The following is a 22,961-nucleotide window of genomic DNA, read 5'->3' on the forward strand; positions in this document are numbered from 1 at the left end:
TCTTCTCCTCCTCCCCACGGTCAACCCGTGCCTCAACGGATCTGGTATAAAATTTAGATTTGTGACCTGCATGGGTGTTGTGGACTTACAACAGGTTGGATGCCCTTCCAGAAGCAACCCTACTCAATTACCTGGGTTTGGGACCAGCACTCAGAATGTACCAGCTGCACACCTCCATGTGACTGAGTTATAGAAAAGATCAGAACCAGTTGCAAATTATATTCTGCTTGCTGTCCGAACCATGTCTATCTAACACTGGCCTTTTTGACCACATTCTCTTTGTCGTGTGCACCACATTCTTCTGTTTTAGTCATGTATTTTTTTTTTTTTATTGCAAAACAAAACAGCGTAGCATCATGTTTTCCAGATGACTCGCTGCTTTACTGGTTAGCTGGTGTAGTAAACATCCATACTGTAGACCGATCCTTTACCAACTATGACGAAATACCATTTATGCGTCCATCCCTACTTGGGTCTGTGGATGGTTAAGATTAAAAGAAGGTTGTTGGCTGATTGAGAGGTGTTCATTAGTACAAGATGAAGGGCCACTAAGGCTTTCATAAAGGCTGTAAATGTGAGAATGCTGACGCAGCAGTACTAATGAGTGGATGATAGTAGAAGATGTAGAATACAAAGTTTAGCTCTGATCTCAGGTGTTACGTAAAGGTTTGCCAGCCTGGCAGATGCTCCTGAATGAATAGTGGCTGCCTAATTGCAGGAGTACGTTTGGGTGCATTTCCACTGTGACAAACATCCAAAGTGATGGCCACCTATTATTGAAGTCTATTTTGTGGTGGATGTTGGATGCTTTATAATTGGATTATCCAAGGCCACCTCTGATGTGTGCTGGAGTTTATTTGCTGAAGGTTGATCCGGCAGAGACGATTGGCACTTTTCTCATTTCATCGGTCTGTAAGGCAGAGAGTGAGTGTATGTGCACAAGCACTGAGCTGAAAGCTGATCTAATGGGGTTTATGGCAGCACAGCTCAGCTGGGTATCAGTAACGCACCACAGGAACCTTGGCAGCCATGACGGTTTGATCATCTGAGGGATTGTATGGTCTTCATCAATTATTTAAACTAATCACCATCCAACAGCATGCTGTCTGTCTGGCCGGATATCCTCTTTCCTCGTCATCTGTCTGTCACCTCGTCTGGGTCTGGCTGTACATTGGCCATCTTTTCAGGTTGTTGATGTTGTCTGTTTTTGTGAGCATTGTCTGTTATATGTAGCCTTATCTGACCCCGCACTATTGTTCAGTGCTGGAGTTTCTGTTCCTCTGAAAAACAAATTCTTCTGATTTTTTTTTTTTTTATTATTATTATCATTGCTATTTATCTAGAACTTTCAGGATACAAATTCAAACAGCTTAACAAATTGTAAACACAAATACAGTCAAAATACAGAAAAGGTTAAAACACCAAGCATTACCACAGTGCTAACATAAATACTTGGTCTTCTTTTGGCTGTTCCCATTCAGGGGTTTCCACAGCAGAGCACCCGTTTCCATCTCACCCTGTCCTCTGTATTTTCCTCTGCCATGTCAACCACCTGCATGTCCTCCTTCAGCACATCCATAAACCTCTTCTTTGGCATCCCTCTTCTCCCCCTGCCTGCTGGCTAAATGTTCAGCATCCTTCTCCCTATATACCCTGAGTCCCTCCTCTGCATATGTCCAAACCATTTCAGTTTCACCTGTCTGACTTTGTCTCCAAACTGTCCTATGTGTACTGTCCCTCTGATATGTTAATTCATAATCCTGTCAATTCTCATCACTCCCGAAGAGAATTCCAACATCTTCAGTTCTGCCTCCTGTCTTTTTGTTAGTGCTAACGTCTCTAAGTCGTACAACATAGCTGGTCTCACTGCTGTCTTGTAGACGTTCCCCTTCATTCTTGTAGATATTCCTGGGTCACATATCGCTCCTGCAACAGGACTCTTTCATTCACGCACATGTACTCAGTCTTGCTCTGAATGACATTCATTCCCCTTCTCTCCAGAGCGTTTGTCCATGTCTCTGGTCGTCTGATCCTGCTCTCCACTTTCACTACAGATCTTAATGTCAATCAACATGAATACAACAATTTAAAATTCCCTCTTTAGGGTCCCATCATACAGGAGTGGCAGTTGTGATGATGTGCGTGTTAAAATGCCCTCAGTCCGCGAGAACACCTTTCTGTATAACCGCTTCAGCTGCCCTTGTGTGTCTTTGTTGTCTCCCATGAAGTTGGTGCGCCACAGATGGCATTATATTTCCACGGAGATCTGCTGCTTTTTTGATATACATATACGAGGTCTATTAGAAAAGTATCTGACCTTATTATTTTTTTCAAAAACCATATGGATTTGAATCGTGTGATTGCGTCAGACAAGCTTGAACCCTCGTGCGCATGCGTGAGTTTTTCCACGCCTGTCGGTTCCGTCATTCGCCTGTGAGCAGGCTTTGAGTGAGGAGTGGTCCAGCCCCCTCATCGTTGTTTCATTGCCAGGAAATGGCGGAATGATTTGGGCTTTTTTTCCATCAGAATTTTTTCAGAAACTGTTAGAGACAGGCAGCTGGAAACCATTAGAAAAATTTATCTGGCTTTCGGTGAAAATGTTACGGGCTTGGTAGAGAATAAGGAGTGTTACTGTCGCTTTAAGGACGGCCCCCAGCGGCTGTGTGGCGCGCCGCGCTCCGAAGCCAGGCTGAACGACCATTTCATTTCTAAACGGATGGCTGTCTGGATCCGTGACCATCGTGTGCCATTTCTCTGGTTATCAGAAGAACTGGACATCAACCATTTTCCGTCAGATTTCACTTTTAACAAGAGATTTTGTCATGGAAAGCCGAGCGGAGGCTTCGCACGTCACGATGGATTCGCTACTGGAGCGAGACAAAACCACCTCCATTTTGGTCTCACAGGACGGCTTTGAGATGGCGTTCAGACAGCTGTCGGTGGTTTTTCCATCGAGTGATTATCCGAGAAATTGTGGCTGTGCCTGGACATGCCAGAACATGTCCCGTGAGACTTCATCACGGCGTTGTTTCGTGCCATGCGGCACCGCCGCGAAGCGTGAAGCGTCCAGCGTCCGCTCCTCTTTCCATGACAAAAACTCCTGTAACAGTGGAATCTGCCGTTCATTTCCAAATTGGACGCTGTGTTTTATCCGGAATGTCGCCTGACTAGCACAGGAATTGTGAAAAGACGTGGACATCAGCACTTTTTCGGCACATTGAGACAGACGTGCGGAGGAATTCCGCGCGTCGCGGCGGTGCCGCATGGCGCAAAGCAACGCCGTGATGAAGCCTCACGGGACATGTTTTGGCATGTCCAGGCACATCCACAATTTCTCGGATAATCACTGGATGGAAAAACCACCGACAGTTGTCTGAACGCCATCTCAAAGCCGTCCTGTGAGACCAAAATGGAGGTGGTTTTGTCTCGCTCTAGTAGCGAATCCATCGTGACGCGCGAAGCCTCCGCTCTGCTTTCCATGACAAAATCTCTTGTTAAAAGTGAAATCTGCCGGAAAAGGGTTGATATCCAGCTCTTGTGATAACCAGAAAAATGGCACACGATCGTCACGGATCCAGACAGCCATCCGTTTAGAAATGAAATGGTCGTTCAGCCTGTCGATGGCGGCTTCGGAGCGCGGCGCACCACACAGCCGCTGGGGGCCGTCCTTAAAGCGACAGTAACACTCCTTATTCTCTACCAAGCCCGTAACATTGTCACTGAAAGCCAGATAAATTTTTCGAGTGGTTTCCAGCTGCCAGTCTAACAGTTTCTGAAAAAATTCTGATGGGAAAAAAAGCCCAAATCATTCCGCCATTTCCTGACAATGAAACGACGACGAGGGGGGTGGCCCACTCCTCACTCAAACCCTGCTCACAGGCGAATGACGCAACCGACAGGCGTGGAAAAACTCACGCATGCGCACGAGGGTTCAAGCTTGTCTGACGCAATCACACGTGATTCAAATCGATATGGTTTTTGAAAAAAAAATAAGGTCGGATACTTTTCTAATAGACCTCGTATGCTGAATTTGAGCAGTTTGTGGTATTTGAGCATCCTCCAGCCTTGGCGACTCTTCTGCGGTAGTCAGGTACAGCTTCATATTTCATGTGCGGGTTGTGAGCGCACACGGAGCAGGTCTTGTAAGGTCCTGGCGACAGCTGTGCACAAGGCCTGGTGAACAGACTCCGACCCTGTGTAACAGGCATTTAAAGAGTTTAATGTATGCCTTGCTTAATAAAATGTGACATTAACACAATAAGACCACTTTGCTGGTCACGTCAGGAAAAAAGAGAAACGTCCCCAGATTAGATTTAAAAGTTAACAGAATCTAACAAAAACTGGTTGATTATTCCACAAAGTATGAGCATGATGAGCAAACTCGCCACAGCAAGCCTGCACTACGAACCCTTAAGGGCATGTGACACCACATAAGGCTCAACATGTTCTACAAAATAAGGGGGTGCACAATCATTAACTATTTTATGAAATGAAAGCAAACCTTGAAAATAGCCCTCCTGTGGACAGGGAACCAGTGAATTTCCTAGTTTGGGTCAAACATCTAGCAGCTGTATTTTGAGTAATTTGAAGACATGTCCTACTATGTGGTACGCCAGAAAATAAATCTCAGTAATCAATTCTGGAAGACAAACATGAATCACTCTCTCTGTGTCCCTCGTAGACAAGATCAGTCAAATCATTGTAATGTTATCCTGAAGAAAAGGGCCATTCTTAGTTACCTCCTTAAAATGTATATCAAAGGACCGTGGGGTCCACAGGCCTCAAAATTAAACTTTTTTTTTTTTTTTTCGCTGTTCTGCAGCTGTCCTGAATTCTGCTTGTAGTGTCTCAGACTTAACCACCATTGCCCCAAACTGTAGATTTTGTTTGTTTTGCTATACATTTTATTCTACATAATACAGTTTTTAACCTTGTTTCACTAACTGTGATTACATCATCAACCCACCCACACATCAACCCACTGAGCATTTAATTTTTTTTTTACACAATCTTACTTTATTTAAATATTCTTATGCACATTTATTTCATCCCTCTTACCCCTCTCAATACGTTGCGCAGACATGTGCATCCCTGCCTTTCGCACACAACACTCATCTTTCTCTCTCTCTCTCACTCACACACACACACACACTTGGCTCCCTCTCATATGTCCAGAGTCACATTTTATAACATTAGTAAGCACATAATTTTCAACCACATTGATGCTATTATTAGATAGCATCAAACATCAACTAAGCAGGCTACTTTAAAGAGCTCTAGATGACATTAAATGAAATGGAATAGCCTTTGAGTCGTGGTTTGACGATGCATCTTCCTTTGCCTTTGTGGGTATTGGGGATTGCTTCTAGGGCAGGGGTCACAAACCCTGTTCCTGGAGTGCCCCTGCCCTGGATGTTTCTAACTCTTCTGGTTTAACTCTTATCAGGTGTGCTCAGCCAATAACGAGCTGGAAAATACAACTTTTAAAAAATTAGGTGTAGCTTGAGTAGGCACAAATGGAAAACATACAAGGCAGGTGCTCTCCAGGAACAGAGTTGGTGACCCCTGTAGGGCTGCAGCTATCGAATATTTTTGGAATCGAATATTCTATCGATTATTTTATTGATTAATCGAGTAATCGGATAAAAAGTACTTTTGTATTTTTAAACAATATCAGTAGTGGCAGGGCTCTCCATAAAGCAGCGGCACAATGTTTCTGTGCCATCATGCAGATTTTTAAGCTTAGGGTGTTCCCTCTCTCTGTTTTGCCGGTTTATTAATTTTTTCATATTAAGAATTTTAGAGCTTTGCCAAACCATAAGCCCAGGCAGTCTGTGAAATCTTCAGTGTGCATTCTTTTTTCCCTTCTTATTGCATATTTCATTTGCACATTTTATTACTGTGATTTATTCAGTGTTTAGTGTATATTTATACATGCCATACAGAGTCAAACCAAGTCAAATTCTTTGTTTTCTGTGGATACTTGGCGAATAACAAAGCCTTTGAAAAACGGCTGTGGATTGCAGCGTTTCCACAAAAGCTGCTTGTTGATAAAAACTCTTACCAAATCCGAATTAAAGCTTTTTTTTTTTAATCATTAAACATGACTCATTTAAAGTGCGCGTCCTTTCGCTTCATCTGCGGAGGTGGAGAACGGCAAGTGGAGCAAAACTTTTTTCTTTTATTTTTAAATATACAAACACACTGCTTCATTTTAAATGTGCAATAAGTCCATTTCAGACGATCAGTGCAGACCCTTTCTCTTAAAAGGCTTTATTTTACTCAGTGTGTGGCTTTGTAAACTTGTAGCATCGCCTGCTACATTGATTAGCACTATGGACTTCTGTGTTTTTTGTGGGAGCGTTACAGTGCCACATACAGGCCTGGCGTATGTACTACATCTTTAAATGAAGCCTCGAGGCAAAGAATTTGCCTCGAACATTTTTTGTAATTGAATTATTCGAATTACTCGATGAATCGTTTCAGCCCTAGACCCCTGTGCTAGGGACTTGTGTGTTTTTACTAGTGCTGGTGGTTTTCCAGCAACTTAAGCACTTTTGCTTAAGCGTGTCTATTCAATAGAGTGTCTGTCTATAACAGAATGCATTTGCACTGTATTTGGTGACCCATTAGATTATGTAATCTACAGTGTTGGTTAGGGAGCAGGGGTGGTGGCCAAGTGGTTAATGCGCTTGGTTTCAGTTCGGAAGGTTCTGGGTTCAAATCCCACCCCTGCCACATTTCTCCATGTAATGTGGAGTTGCATCAGGCGTAAAACCTGTGCCAAATCAACATGCAGATCCATCTTGGATTTGCTGTGGCGACCCCGAGTGCAAACAAGGGAGCAGCCGAAGGGACTTACTAATCTACAGTGTTGGTTAGCTTGGATTAGCCACAAGGTAGGTCACAGATTGTGACAGCCACCACATACTGTGTAACACCTGCTGTATCATGGTGTAGATTAACACCAGGTCAAAACCTGTTTGCTGCTTAGTTATTTATTAAATTCAGGTGATAGAGTAACATTTAGATTCCCTTATATGGTCAGTTTATGCATATACCACTTACTTAGAAATTAGGTTTGCCATTTTTTTTCCTACTGTCACAGAGTTGTCCCAGCCATTATATCGTTCAATTTATTTATCGAGCACAAAATCACAGCATAAGTCATCCAAGGCAACTTGGATAATTTGTGTTTGTATTGCTGTGTCCAGGGAGCTATTTTTATGGTCCCGGAACAACAGAACATTGTTAATTTTGAACGCTTTCAGTATGACTAATTACGGAATCACCAAGAGATGATGTTAATTGTGTAAGTGTTTGTATCTGGTAAGGCCTTTAACTGGCGTTTTAGTTTTTCCAGAGTTCAAAAGTATAAAAATCATATGACATTCAAGCTTAAGTGCATTTCATGCATGTAAAGATGCATATCATCAGCGTAACAGTGAAAGCTGATGCTATGATTATGAATTGTATGGCAAAAAGTTGCAACACAAAGTGAAAACTAAACAACCTGTAGGCCGAAGACAGATCCCTGAGGTCCACCGTAATTCATGTTGGATAGTTCAGCTGTCGTTCATAACAGAAGATGACCACAGATATGAAAGTAATTTACATGTCTCCTCCAAAAGCATAGTCTGATCACTGTTAAGTGCTGCACCAAGATCCAACAATTGTAAAGGTGTTGTCACACTGCGACTGACTCAGTAAACTGATTAGTAACTGATTGAAGAAGTTTGTTCGGTTGTAAATATTGCTTAATCCATTGGTTTCTGGTGGATTTGGGGCACTGATGGACAGATGATGTCACATTTCCACTGGCAACACAATCAACCGGGGAATAGGTGTTACCACAGCAGTTTTAAAGCTACATGCAGTGGTGGGCACAGCTAACCAAAACGTTAGCTTTAATAACCATTAATCAGATAACTGAAAAGTTATCTTTTATGACGATAAACTACTAAACTGCAAAAAAAGTTTATTACAGATAACCGATAACCCATAACTATTAGTAGTGATTTGGACGTGGCCACATCGGATTACACTGTAATCTTCTGATAAACCAGTTTCACTTTAAGGGCCGCAGGGGCTGCTGGGTAAATTCAAGGATCATAAACACAAAGAACACATGAAAAATGAATAATAAAAGAATAAAACCCCAAACACTGCCATCATCGTTCAGAAGCAGTAAAACACAGTATTAGAAGCCACAGTTTATCTCGGTATTAGATACACCGTCATTTACGAGCTAAAAGCTGACGCTTTTTTCAAATGTTTGAACGCTGCGGCTTAAACAACCGAAATACATCCATTAATACATTGATTGACAGAGTAAAATACACAAAGCAAATATAAATTCTTACCTGTTAGTTTCAGTGGGATTTATTTGAATAAATAATCCACATAAAACATCCTTTTTGTTTTTAAATCCAAAACAGTGTCTAAACATGAAGAAAAGTCCTTCCCTCTGTACACACAGCTGCGCCATGAGAGCTCCTCTCCCCCACTGAGTCTTGGCAATTAAATTACAGCCACAAAAAAATAAAATAAAATGGTTAAAATTGGTCCGTTTTGTTTTTGTGTCGAGTGGACGAGTCACTGTAACGTCCAAAGTGAACCTGAACTGCACTACCAACAATGCTCCCTGTGTTGACCGACCAATCGCATTTTGGACTTAATGATGACGTCATCAGCAAGCGACAGGGAGCCAGTCTGCTACAAACACACAACAGACGGACTAAAATGTTTGATTTTAGGGTTTACAAATGTTTTTGACCGTTAAACATTGCTCACTTTACCAGCAAACAAAAATGTTATCGGACTGAAAGTTATTGGAACTAAATTCATTGGAAGATAATTGGTCCGATGATTGTTTTAAAACTTATCTGAAAAGCTAATCCGGTAGCAAAAACATTAGCTTCAATAATGATCTGCCACCGGATTAGCTGAACTGTGCCCACCACTGGCTACATGGAACAGTGTTCATGGTGAGTGACAATTTAAGAATTTTTGAAAAAGCGGGGTCCATTAATGACCACAAACATGCCTAGTTGGGGATTGGTCAAGAAGACGAGTAGTACAGGTTAGGAGTGTGAATCTTTCAGTATCTCATGATTTGTTTCTGATTCATGGAATCATGTTTCTCTTCAAAAATCAATTTATGATTCTAAATGAATTCAATACGTATAACTGCTAATTTCCAGGGCTAATCAAGTGTGCTACCTTCTGCTAAGAAAGGTGGCATGGTAAATCATGTCTTTCACTCTATTGAGATATCCCATAATCCCTTGCATGCCAGAGAGTCACTGCAGTCAAAACAACATAGAGAAATCACAACAATTGTAAATGAACATTATACTACCAAAATGTAATTTTTTTATGCTTTTCATGGCCTTAATAAGAGACTGCTCCATGAGACCCTGAAAACTTGCTAAAACAAATATTCCAACTATTCGTGTCTGCTACGTTTAACCTGTGCAGATCTTCATAAACGCAAACTGAATTTCTTCAGGTTTATTTTCAGCACTGTAGCCAGGCTGACAAAGAGTCAGAGCTCTATTGAGCTGAGTATTCCATTAACTTTAACTAGTAATGACTTCATGACTTTCTTTGCTAACAAAATTTTAACTATTAGAGAAAAAATTACTCATAACCATCCCAAAGATGTATCGTTATCTTTGGCTGCTTTCAGTGATGCCGGTATTTGGTTAGACTCTTTCTCTCCGATTGTTCTGTCTGAGTTATTTTCATTAGTTATTTTCATTAGTTACTTCATCCAAACCATCAACATGTTTATTAGACCCCATTCCTACCAGGCTGCTCAAGGAAGCCCTACCATTATTTAATGCTTCGATCTTAAATATGATCAATCTATCTTTGTTAGTTGGCTATGTACCACAGGCTTTTAAGGTGGCAGTAATTAAACCATTACTTAAAAAGCCATCACTTGACCCAGCTATCTTAGCTAATTATAGGCCAATCTCCAACCTTCCTTTTCTCTCAGAAATTCTTGAAAGGGTAGTTGTAAAACAGCTAACTGATCATCTGCAGAGGAATGGTCTATTTGAAGAGTTTCAGTCAGGTTTTAGAATTCATCATAGTACAGAAACAGCATTAGTGAAGGTTACAAATGATCTTCTTATGGCCTCGGACAGTGGACTCGTCTCTGTGCTTGTTCTGTTAGACCTCAGTGCTGCTTTTGATACTGTTGACCATAAAATTTTATTACAGAGATTAGAGCATGCCATAGGTATTAAAGGCACTGCGCTGCGGTGGTTTGAATCATATTTGTCTAATAGATTACAATTTGTTCATGTAAATGGGGAATCTTCTTCACAGACTAAAGTTAATTATGGAGTTCCACAAGGTTCTGTGCTAGGACCAATTTTATTCACTTTATACATGCTTCCCTTAGGCAGTATTATTGGACGGTATTGCTTAAATTTTCATTGTTACGCAGATGATACCCAGCTTTATCTATCCATGAAGCCAGAGGACACACACCAATTAGCTAAACTGCAGGATTGTCTTACAGACATAAAGACATGGATGACCTCTAATTTCCTGCTTTTAAACTCAGATAAAACTGAAGTTATTGTACTTGGCCCCACAAATCTTAGAAACATGGTGTCTAACCAGATCCTTACTCTGGATGGCATTACCCTGACCTCTAGTAATACTGTGAGAAATCTTGGAGTCATTTTTGATCAGGATATGTCATTCAAAGCGCATATTAAACAAATATGTAGGACTGCTTTTTTGCATTTACGCAATATCTCTAAAATCAGAAAGGTCTTGTCTCAGAGTGATGCTGAAAAACTAATTCATGCATTTATTTCCTCTAGGCTGGACTATTGTAATTCATTATTATCAGGTTGTCCTAAAAGTTCCCTAAAAAGCCTTCAGTTAATTCAAAATGCTGCAGCTAGAGTACTGACGGGGACTAGAAGGAGAGAGCATATCTCACCCATATTGGCCTCTCTTCATTGGCTTCCTGTTAATTCTAGAATAGAATTTAAAATTCTTCGTCTTACTTATAAGGTTTTGAATAATCAGGTCCCATCTTATCTTAGGGACCTCGTAGTACCATATCACCCCAATAGAGCGCTTCGCTCTCAGACTGCAGGCTTACTTGTAGTTCCTAGGGTTTGTAAGAGTAGAATGGGAGGCAGAGCCTTCAGCTTTCAGGCTCCTCTCCTGTGGAACCAGCTCCCAATTCAGATCAGGGAGACAGACACCCTCTCTACTTTTAAGATTAGGCTTAAAACTTTCCTTTTTGCTAAAGCTTATAGTTAGGGCTGGATCAGGTGACCCTGAACCATCCCTTAGTTATGCTGCTATAGACGTAGACTGCTGGGGGGTTCCCATGATGCATTGTTTCTTTCTCTTTTTGCTCTGTATGCACCACTCTGCATTTAATCATTAGTGATCGATCTCTGCTCCCCTCCACAGCATGTCTTTTTCCTGGTTCTCTCCCTCAGCCCCAACCAGTCCCAGCAGAAGACTGCCCCTCCCTGAGCCTGGTTCTGCTGGAGGTTTCTTCCTGTTAAAAGGGAGTTTTTCCTTCCCACTGTAGCCAAGTGCTTGCTCACAGGGGGTCGTTTTGACCGTTGGGGTTTTACATAATTATTGTATGGCCTTGCCTTACAATATAAAGCGCCTTGGGGCAACTGTTTGTTGTGATTTGGCGCTATATAAAAAAATTGATTGATTGATTGATTGATTGAATTTCAGACATCTTATACTGTATATATTATTCTGGAGCAAACAGGACAAACAGTGTGTAAAGGACAATAAGCAGGGTGTTAAAGAGAAAACTTCACTTTCCCACAGAAAGACATGAATGGGAAGTGATCGTGGTACAAGAAATCCCATCGAAAGTAATGGAGAAACAAGCTGAGCTTCTCAATTTCAATTTATTTTCATTTATATAGCGCCAAATCACAACAAAGTTGGCTCAAGGCGTTTCACACAAGTAAGGTCCAACCTTACCAAAGCAAACACAATAACAACGTCGACAAACCTAAATAACATATTCATGAGAGTTTTAAGGCACAATATTCAAAGAGTTTTATGTTGCGATGTTAATGCTGTTGTCTGTATGCAGCGGTTAAAGTGCAGCCTGATCAGTGCGCTTCATTGCATCTCTGTGTTACTGACATCTCGCAGAGCGGCAAACTCTCCGAAGTTTTGCGGGATTTGAAACCTCAAGAGGGCGAATGAAAGCAAAGTGTGTCTAAAGGCCCTTGACGATTAACCAGGGTATGCCAGCAGTCCTGTTTCCACCAAGTGGTTTGGGTCGGTACTGCATGGTGTTGTGAGGGTCAGAAACAGAGTAATTTAACATTATTTAATTTTTTTTTATTTTCATTTTTTATCTTGGCAAACCATTTTCATTGTGTACAGAATGAATGGACTGCTGTGACTCTGAAACTTTTAAAACACCGAGCGGTTGCTTTCTGATCATGTGTGGACCTGATCAGGTCATCACAGACCTGAATAATGAGACGCTGTGATGATTTAAACTTTTATCACTTTGAGCAGATGGAATCAGTTAATCAGTGAAATCACCTGGAGGAATCAGTGGCTGCAAAGAAAACCTGCACCCTCTTGGCCATTTCTGGAACAAGTTGCCCACCCCTGGTCTAAATTAAAAGATGCTCCAATCATATAGAAAACTACACCACATTATTTGCCTGATCATAAAGATTCCAAAAAAGGTATAGTTTGGTCAATCTGTGACTGAATGTTATGAGGTAAAAGCAGCAAGAATGGTGACAAAGGTCAGTTTCAGTTTATGAGGGGTCAAAAGTTAAAGTTGCTCCATTAATTTTACTCCAGCTGTATTTGTGCTGAATTTGATGCTTCTATCACTATTTGAAGGATTGTTTCAGTTATCTGCTGCACTAATAACCCAACAGAGCATGAACCAGCTGCTGTCTGTTAGCTTAAACATGTGTATATAAGGCAACCTGAATTAAAAGAGAAATGCTGCTTTTAACAACCTGGACCTCATTTCTGGCATAAAATATGTTCTACTCACCAATATAAGTTTGGTGTGATGAGAAGTCCATAGTTCAAACAACGTGTTCAGTTCAAATCTGAAGCAAACATTTTTCTACTTCTACTAAGGTGGATTAGACCTTTTTGTGGTACACAGCACAAACTACTGGACAAGAGGAACCTAGCAGTCAATGTGACTCACTGATTTGAAAATGCACCTCTTTCAACCAGACGTGTGGTGCTGTGACATGTCAATCATCTGTGTCCAGTCAGATTTCAGGAGAGTCCAGTGAAACCCCGGCCTCCACTCTAGCTCCACCCATGCCAGGAAGTGTTTGACATTTGAACATTTCCTGTTTCACTGTGACTGATAAATTGGCACTTCCTGTTTGAGTGTGAACTTTGCCACTGAGTTCCCGCGAGATTCCATGGGATCTTGTCTGTCAATCCAGGAAGTGTTTGAAATTTGAACATTTCCTGTTTTACTCTGGATTTGAAAATTGGCACTTCCTGTTTAGGACGACCTGTACCATGAGTGAGCTTCGCGCCACTGCTCGACACTTCGCTCATATTATGTTTATGCGGTATGCAGGTTTCTGTTTTGTCAATGGAAGGGCCGCCCAAATCTGTTCCTGGAGAGCACCTGCTATGCACGTTTTCACGCTTACTGTTCCACCTACAGCTAATTCACTCTGACAGTTGTGCTCAGCCAACAAGGAGCTGGGAAACGCCACAATTAAATAATCAGGTGGGAGTAGAGGAGGTAGACATGAAAACATGAAGAGCAGGTGCACTCCACGAACAATTTTCAGCAGCCCTGGTCCATGGAATGAAGTTGTCTCTTCAGGTTTCAGTACCCCCAATCCCTCAGGAGTTTATATTGATGATTATATTTAGGAATAAATGCTGATTGTGGTGCTTGGAATTTATTCTTGACATTTTGTTTGCAATAGTTTGGAAATTGACAGTCTGTCTATACATGTTTTGCAGATTGGGGATCTGAAAGACCACTATCACTTCTTCCATAGCCGGACCATGAAGAGGTCAACTTTGTCTAGCCGTGGTCGTCATAGTTTCATCTCCATGGAGCCAAAGGTAAGTTTTATCAGTTTGTGAATTACTGGCTCACACAATGGTATTAATTCATTAACCGTTTAAAACCAGAATAGCTCGCTGGTTAGTCCAGTACCCTAGAAGTCATATTTTTCCTAATAAAGTGGTGAGTTTTTTTCTTTTTTCCTCATTAACAATGGAAAGCTAAACTGTGCTGTAACAAAATCAGAACAAACTTCACATTTTGTGATGCTGCAAACCCAAATATAAAGCCATTGAAAACACAAAATACGCTACTGGGTTGAGCACATTTTCTTCACTTCCTGATGACATCACTTCTAAGAGGGTGTTCAGAGGCATGTTTGACATTTTTCAACATGGGCTCTATTTTTAGAAGTTGTAGGGTTCATCTCTTCACTTGGGACAAAAAGGAATCTAATCAGTGCAACACTATTTAGAATATGAAAGCACCGTCATGAGCTAACAGATGTATAATGTAATGGGTTGGGATAAGCTGTAGGGGTAGGGATGGTTATTGATAAGAGTTTATCGATCCGATTCTTTATCGATGCCATTATCAATACCTCTTGTGAATTTTCTGTGTACTAAAAGTAGGCTTTACAGCAGGGGTGCCCAAGTTCGGTCCTCGAGATGTACCTTCCCGACACTCTTAGTTGTCTCCCTGCTCCGATACCCAACCCTATGTAGGGGTGTGAATCTTTCAGTATCTCAATATTCAATTCCGGTTCACAATTTGATTCAAAAATGTATTTTTGATTCTAAATCAATTCACTACATACAGCTGTTAATTTCAGGATCTACTCAACTGTGTTGCAATATCACAATATTATCAATGTTGTTTTAAGGCATTATTAAGGCAATATTATGCATTTGATAATGACACACAAAAATTTAAGTACATACTTTCTAAGAGCAACAAACTTAATTCTCAAAAATATTCAACATTGTAATTGAAGTGTGAAGAAAAAATACTAAATCAGTGGTTCATACTGTATTTCAAAAGAGGGGATGTGGGCTAATGGGTCATTTTCTCCATATGATTGGCCATTCTCAGATATCGGTGGGCCTATGCAAAGCTGAATAAAATAAATAAATGTAAATAATTCAAGATTTGCAATGTTTTTTTTAATCTATTGTAAGAGTTACAATTTGAGCCAATTTAAGTTAAATATGTATATTATATATTGGTCAAAAATAATGAACATTATAATATTGTATGGATATTGCATTTGCTCCAAAAACTTAACATACAGTAGCTTTAGTGTTTTCAGACACTTTAATGCAGCGAGACGAAGTGTAAATATAGAGTTTCTTTTTTCATTAAACATTTGAATTGGATTACAGCTCTTGTGATTCACAATGATGAATTTACTCTGCAGCAGATGGTTTCTGGCTTTTTTTTTTTTTTTTTTGAGACTAGTTGCACGACATGTCAAGTCAGACCGGTGTCGCTGATGAAACGGTCCTCCCTAAAAATTGGTCTGCCTGGCCTTCATTTCATAGCGTTAGCCGCAGTTCACAGATTATCACGTCATTTCTGCTTAAAACTGCACTCCAGTCATCATCTGTCTCAGCGACAGATATCTGAAGCTTTTGTACAACAACTGTTTCCACATAAACTCAGCATTATTTCATAATAAAAGACGGAGGAAGCGATCACAGCGCCGCAGCCATGATGAGCTGCTCCTGCTGCGTTCACTGTGCCTCCGTCATTTCAAAGCTTCACTGATTATCGCCTTGTTTCTGCTTAAAATGGCTTCGTTTCTGCTTAAAACTGATTTTAGAATGATTTAAGAGGTTTTACCTTGTCATCTGATGGTTAATAATCCTAACAAATATCCACACAACCTGAACGCTCCCGTGCAAAAAAGTTTTATTTGGATACAAATGGCAGTAGTAGCAGTTGTGACGTTTTGAACTGCCTTTCTTCAGCCATGTCTATCGTTTTGCATGGGAGCGTTCAGGTTGTGCAGATTTTTTGTTTTGATATGTGTCCCTGTTTTGATCCAGCACGCCTTTTTTACACATCTTGGATGTGCGTGTCTTTTCTGATTTACTAATAATCCCGTCAATCCATTTGATCGCTTTGGGTGAAGAGAGTCCGTCTCAGAGGAGCTGCTGTGGTCACAAATGATGCATGCATAGTGGAGACAGGTTGGACCAATTTTTAGGGGTGGAGGGGCGTTCGATCGAGTTTGACTAGCGTGTTGCCCGTGGGGATCCACGGATCTAGATTGGGTAGTGTTTATAAAATAGGTAGCTGACATTTTTTAAGGGTGGCAATAAATTATGCAAAGTTTCTATAATGATTTTAAAAAGTGCAGGAATATTAAAATGAGAATGTTTTGTGATAATTATATTTATTATTTGACACATTTAGTTGATGTCATGTGTTGCAGCTGGCAAGGTGGAGATATTTACTTTGTTCCGAGCTTGTCTGGTTACCAGGGACTGATTAATGGTGACATCAATGTCCATTGTTCACTGTCGTTACCTACTATCACTAATTTCTCCAAAAATATTTGTCCTAACAACTTTGTTTTTGTGGCATTTTCATCCTTGACCCAAAATACATAAGCAAACCAAACAGCAAATGTCAGCTCTCTCCAGTTTCTCTGTGATTGAAGTCATACACACACACACACACACACACACCACTTGGCTTTTAATATATAGTTTTTTTAGGCAAATGACGGAATCTCATAAAACCTCACTCTGTCCACATGAAACATCATTATCGGCAGCGTCACGTTTTGGCGAACATCCCATCTGTCAAATCTTACACCATTTCATATAAAACATCAACTTTTGTAATAATCTGGTCATGTCATCTTCCTAAACTCGCATGCAGCTGTCTGATCTCAGATGGGGACAGTGATTCAACACAAATGTGGATCGGTACGCTTTGGATTTTAGGTTCTTGTTTTGGAAGAAAAAAGTAAGCTGACCAATTACATTCTTCCAAATGTTCTGGATACTTTGACAGACTGGTGCGCTGAGCGGCCCTTGCTGATGTGGCGCAAACTGTTATATGAAAGCCGAGAAGGATGCTCGATAGCAACTACAGTGAGGAAAATAAGTATTTGACCCCCTGTCAGTTTTGAGTACACCTCAACTGTGAGATCTAAAAAAAATCCAGTAAATCACATTGTATGATTTTTAAATAATTAATTTGCATTTTATTGCATAAAATAACTATTTGACCCCCTACCAACCAGCAAGAATTCTGTCTCTCACAGACCTGTTAATTTTTCTTTAAGAAGCCCTCTTATTCTGCACTCATTACCCGTATTAACTGCACCTGTTTGAACTTGTTACCTGTATAAAGGACACCTGTTCACACACTCAGTCAATCACACTCCAACCTGTCCACCATAGCCAAGACCAAAGAGCTGTCTAAGGACACCAGGGACAAAACTGTAGACCTACACAGGGCTGGGATGGACTACAGGACAACAGGCAAGCAGCTTGGTAGAAGACAACAACTGTTATGATTATTTATTAGAAAGTGGAAGAAACACAAGATGACTGTCAATCTCCCTCGGTCTGGGATTCCATGCAAGATCTCACTTTGTGGGGTAAGGATGATTCTGAGAAAGCTCAGAACTACACAGGAGGACCTGGTCAATGACCTGAAGAGAGCTGGGACCACAGTCACAAAGATTACATTAGTAACACTGATGCTGTCATGGTTTAAAATCCTGCAGGGCAGCAAGGTCCCCCTGCTCAAGGCAGCACATGTCCAGGCCCGTTTGAAGTTCACCAGTGACCATCTGGATGATCCAGAGGAGGCATGGGAGAAGGTCATGTGGTCAGATGAGACCAAAATAGAGCTTTTTGGAATCAACTCCACTTACCATGTTTAGAGGATGAGAACAACCCCAAGAACACCATCCCAACCATGAAGCATGGGGGTGGAAACATCATACTCTGGGGGTGCTTTTCTGCAAAGGGGACAGGACGACTGCACCGTATTGAAGGGAGGATGGATGGGGTGATGTATTGGGAGATTTTGGCAAACAATCTCCTTCCCTCAGTATGAGCATTGAAGATGGGTCATGGCTGGGTCTTCCAGCATGACAATGACCCCAAACACACAGCCAGGGCAACTAAGGAGGGGCTCCGTAAGAAGCATTTCAAGGTCCTGGAGTGGCCTGGCCAGTCTCCAGACCTGAACTCGATAGAAAATCTTTGGAGGGAGCTGAAACTCCAAACCTGAAAGATCTAGAGAAGATCTGTATGGAGGAGTGGACCAAAATCCCTGCTGCAGTGTGTGAAAACTTGGTCAAGAACTACAGCAAATGTCTGACCTCTGTAATGGCAGACAAATGTTTCTGTACCAATTGTTAACCTCTGTTTTTCTAGTGGGTCAAATACTTATTTTTTGCAATAAAATGCGAATTAATTATTTAAAAATCATACAGTGTGATTTACTGGATTTTTTTTAGATTCTGTCTCTCACAGTTGAAGTGTACCTACGATAAAAATTACAGACCTCTCCATTCTTTGTAGGTGGGAAAACCTGCAAAACTGACAGGGGGTCAAATACTTATTTTCCCCTCTGTACATTTACAGCAGTGAGGGAAAAACCCGAAAGAAAACAGAGACGTTGTTTTAAAAATAAATTTTTGAATGTTTTGAATTGTTTGCGAATTGTTAAGGAGACAAATTGCAGTTCTGCTATAAATGGATTATTTTTTTTCCTCCAACACCCCTAGTAAGATGAAAATGTTTTCAGTAAAAAATCTTTTCAACACTCAACAACTGAAAACATCACCAGGAGTGTCATGCAGCATGCAGAGGATCCTGTGTAATCAGTCATCTTAAAGAGTTTCTCTACATTCAGTGTGGTAAAGGTGAACATTTAATCATTGATTTGTGTTAGTGTGCACCCTCTTTTTGGATGCAGTTAGTGCCATTAATGGCTTTTTTCTGTGCCATGGTACAGATTTTTGCAGAAGTCACAGATGTTTCACTTGCATTATAATCTGAGTATATAAATCGATATGAGAGATTTTGGGATGGGGCAAAATCGTGTCCAACCCCCATGTGCATACATCAGAAACCAACCAGTTGACAGTTGGATCTCATCCATTGAAAGGTACAGATTATTTGTGCTGCAGTCTGAGCTTGTTGATGTCACGTCTGCATATCCATGATCACCTCAGTGCACTTTGCTGCAGCACGTCCTCTTTTACCCTTTTGTGCCAAGTATCCAAATATGAAATTGTGGGACAGCATTTGTATATTCACCAGACCTTCCCTTACAGTTTTTTCATGCCCGGTGGTACTCGCCAAAGTCGTGGGGGGTGGGGGAGCACACTCAAATTGTATGGTGCATAGAGCAGAGATATGTGAGGCAACATACCAAAAACTACACTTTTACTGAATGCAATTCCAGAAATATTTTATTGAATAAAAATACGAGGTCTGTCCAAAAAGTAACGGAGCTTTTTATTTTTTCAAAAACTATATGGATTTGAATCACGTATGATTGCATCAGACAAGCTTGAACCTTCGTGCGCATGCGTGAGTTTTTTTCACGCCTGTCGGTTGCGTCATTCGCCTGTGGGCAGGCTTTGAGTGAGCACTGGTCCACCCCCTCGTCGGATTTTTATTGTCAGGGAAATGGCAGAGAGACTGCCGCTTTGCTCCATGAATTTTTTTTCAGAAACTGTTAGAGACACCCAGTTGGAAACCATTCGAAAGATTCAGATGGATTTCGGTGAAGATTCTGTCGGCGTCACATGGATTAAGGAGTGTTAAAATCTTTTTAAAGACGGCCCACAGCGGCGGAGGGCGCGCGGCGCACCGAGAGGCCATTGACAGGCTGGAATGACCAGATCATTTCTAAACTGAACGCTGTTGATCCGGGACATCGTGTGACTACCACAGAAATGGCAAGAGAGCTGGACATCGCACTTTTGCGGCACGTTCCACTGTTACAGGAGATTTTGTAATGAAAGACGTGCGGAGGATTTCGCGCGTCGGCACGGAGCCACTCATTGCGCGCAACAAAAAAAACACCTCCGTGTTGGAAGTCTCACAGGACATGTTGTGGCATGTCCAGCTGTTACACGATTTCTCAGATACTCACTCGACTGAAAAGCCATCGAAAGCCGTCCGAATCTTCTGAATGGTTTCCAACACGGAGGTGTGCACAAAGGTTCAAGCTTGGCTGATGCAAGCACACGTGATTCAAATCCATATAGTTTTTGAAAAAAATAAAAAGGTCCGTTACTTTTTGGACAGACCTCGTAAACTGTGTAAATAACCTTTGGTCTTTGCAAAAAGGGCACATCATGAACATGATTAGATTAGTGGTCCTGCATGTGTGTTGTTGGCGGGGGGGGGGGGGGGGGGGGGGGTGTGTGTCTTTTAAACATCTGAAGAATATTAAAAGATTGGGGGAGGGTATCTTTCCACATACAAGAAGTCTCAAACAAGCTGTCAGACATAAATAACGTTTATTGCAGTGGAACATCTGTGAAAACACGCAGAGTTGTGGGACTATGGAGTTGTTTGGCCTTAAACCTAAAACACATGAAAACATAAAAGCTAGATTAAAATTGGGTTTCTGGTTTTGCACTATGTGACCCCTGTAATAAAAGTAAGTCCCTTTTGGCTTCTTTCTTTTTTCACTATGGGTCACCACAGCATCAGAGATGGATCTGCATGTTGATTTGATGCCCTTTGTGACGCAACTACAGATTAGGTAAATGGAGAAAGGGCACGGGTGGTCTTGAACCAGGAACCCTCTGCTGTGGAAACAAGCGCACTAACTGCTTGGCCACCACATACGTTATTTATTTATTTGTGTGTGTGTGTGTGTGTGTGTGTGTGTGTGTGTGTGTGTGTGTGTGTGTGTGTATTTCTTATTAAATCAAGGCTTTTCATTTTCAAATCTGCTCTTTAAAAGTTAACCTGGATGAAAAACTTTGAAGCACAGATTTTACACATTTGACATACGTGGCCGTGTTTAATTAATTATAGTTAAGGCTTAACGCAATGTGCAGTGCAAAAGTCTGCGACGTAACTTAATCATATTTACGTGACAGTTAAATTATGTCTTTGTGTGAAAATGACTTTTTTAAATTGAGCTGCTTCTATAAGGAAAATGATTAACAGGTGTTTTCAATCACATGCGGAGTGTAGTACAACAGGACAAATAAAATGGCTGTCATTTTAATAACCTCAGTGGTGGAGTGTGGTTTGGACTGCTGCAGATGAAATGATAGATTTTTAGAATACTGGATATTTTACATTACAGTGCAACTGAAAAGTATTCAGCGCTTCACTTTTTCCACATTTTATGTTACAGCCTTATTCGAAAATGGAGTAAATTCATTTCCCCCCTCAAAATCCTACTAACAACACCCCATAATGACAACATGAAAAAAAGGCATTTGAAAGTTTTGCAAATTTATTAAAAACAAAAATTAAGAAATCACACATTTTGCTCAATATTTTGTTGATGCACCTTTGGTAGCAATTACATCCTCCAGTCCTCTTGAATATGATGCCACAAACTTGGTGCACCTATCTTTGGGCAGTTTTGCCCATTCCTCTTTGCAGAACCTCTCAAGCTCCATCCTGTCTCAGAGGTCTACAGTCAATTCCTTTGACTTCATGCTTGGTTTGTGCTCTGACATGCACTGTCAAATTTTCAACCTTATATGTAGACAATTGTGTACCTTTGCAAATCGTGTCCAATCAACTGAATTTACCCCAGGTGGACTCCAATTAGCCTCTAGAAACATCTCAAGGATAATCAGTAGAAACAGGATGCACCTGAGTAGAGATGGGTATTGATAAGATTTTATCTGTCGACGCCATTATCGATCTGATTCCTTATTGATTCCCTTATCTATACCTCTTTTGAATTTTCTGTGTACTGAAAGTAGGCTTTACAGGTTTTCTATGTCAACAACATTTTATTGAGTCTTAAAGTAAATAAATATGAAATTGGTCACTGTATCCTTGATCTCTGGACATAAATAAAAATAAGCAAAATCTGTAGTTTTTGTCAAAAGCATTTCCTTTCAGACATTTTGGCATGAATGTCTCTCCATACTGCTGAGTTGAGCTCAGCCAGCTGCTGCATGTCAGCGCAAGACTGGAGCTGTCAGCAAAAAAAGCGTTTTGATCAATTGCAATTTATTTGTATTACAACATTTGGAAAGATGTGTCAATTGATTTAAACGGCGTTTCGCTTTGAATTTATTAATTCCGACGTTCTAACTTGACTCGGCTTGACTTCTTTCTTTCAGAGGCTTCATACCCATTAAAATTCACCAGAATATACAAAATTTGACTTGCTCTTCTAAAATATTTCTGGGGGAGATCCCCCAGACCCCCAATAATCAATACTGTGTTTTTACTTAACAGTTTCAAGTGAGTTTTCTTTGTTTCAGAGGGCTTCATACTCATTAAAATTCACCAGAATACACAAAATTTGACTTGGTCTTTAAAAAATGTTCTTGGGGGGCACCCTCAGACCCCCAGAATCAAGACTACACCCCACCTTTTATGTACCTTTATGTTCAAGTTTTGCATTCTTTCTATGCTTTGTCTGTCTCTCCTTAGAGGTTATTGTGAATAGATTTGTATGCTGTATAATGTGTTTATTGTATTTATTGAGGAAAAAAGAGTGTGTGCCCCCACTACGCCACATTTTAGGGAATTGCCTGCATTGATTTTTGCCAGGAAAAAATTTCAGTCAGATGAAAATTTACTGCTTTAACCCATGCCCTAGCTCAATTTTGAGCTTCATGGCAAAGGGTGCAAATACTTATGTACATATGAGTTCTTAGTTTTTTATTAAAAAAATTATGGGGTATTGTTTGTAGAATTTTGAGTAAAAAATTAATTTGATCCATTTTGGA

The 22,961-nt window shown here is 40.7% G+C and overlaps 1 protein-coding gene across 3 annotated transcripts in view; it reads left to right on the top strand.

Annotated features, from left to right (window-relative positions):
* The window catches only part of pcsk5b (proprotein convertase subtilisin/kexin type 5b), a 330,784-nt gene that overhangs the window by 21,002 nt on the left and 286,821 nt on the right, over positions 1 to 22,961 (top strand). For all 3 annotated transcript variants that reach the window (XM_034170406.1, XM_034170404.1, XM_034170405.1), the window contains exon 2: positions 13,993 to 14,097. In XM_034170406.1, the coding sequence (XP_034026297.1) occupies positions 13,993 to 14,097 (105 nt within the window). The remainder of the gene's footprint in view (positions 1 to 13,992; positions 14,098 to 22,961) is intronic.

The sequence above is a fragment of the Thalassophryne amazonica genome, chromosome 5, assembly GCF_902500255.1.
Source record: "Thalassophryne amazonica chromosome 5, fThaAma1.1, whole genome shotgun sequence".
NCBI lineage: Eukaryota > Metazoa > Chordata > Actinopteri > Batrachoidiformes > Batrachoididae > Thalassophryne > Thalassophryne amazonica.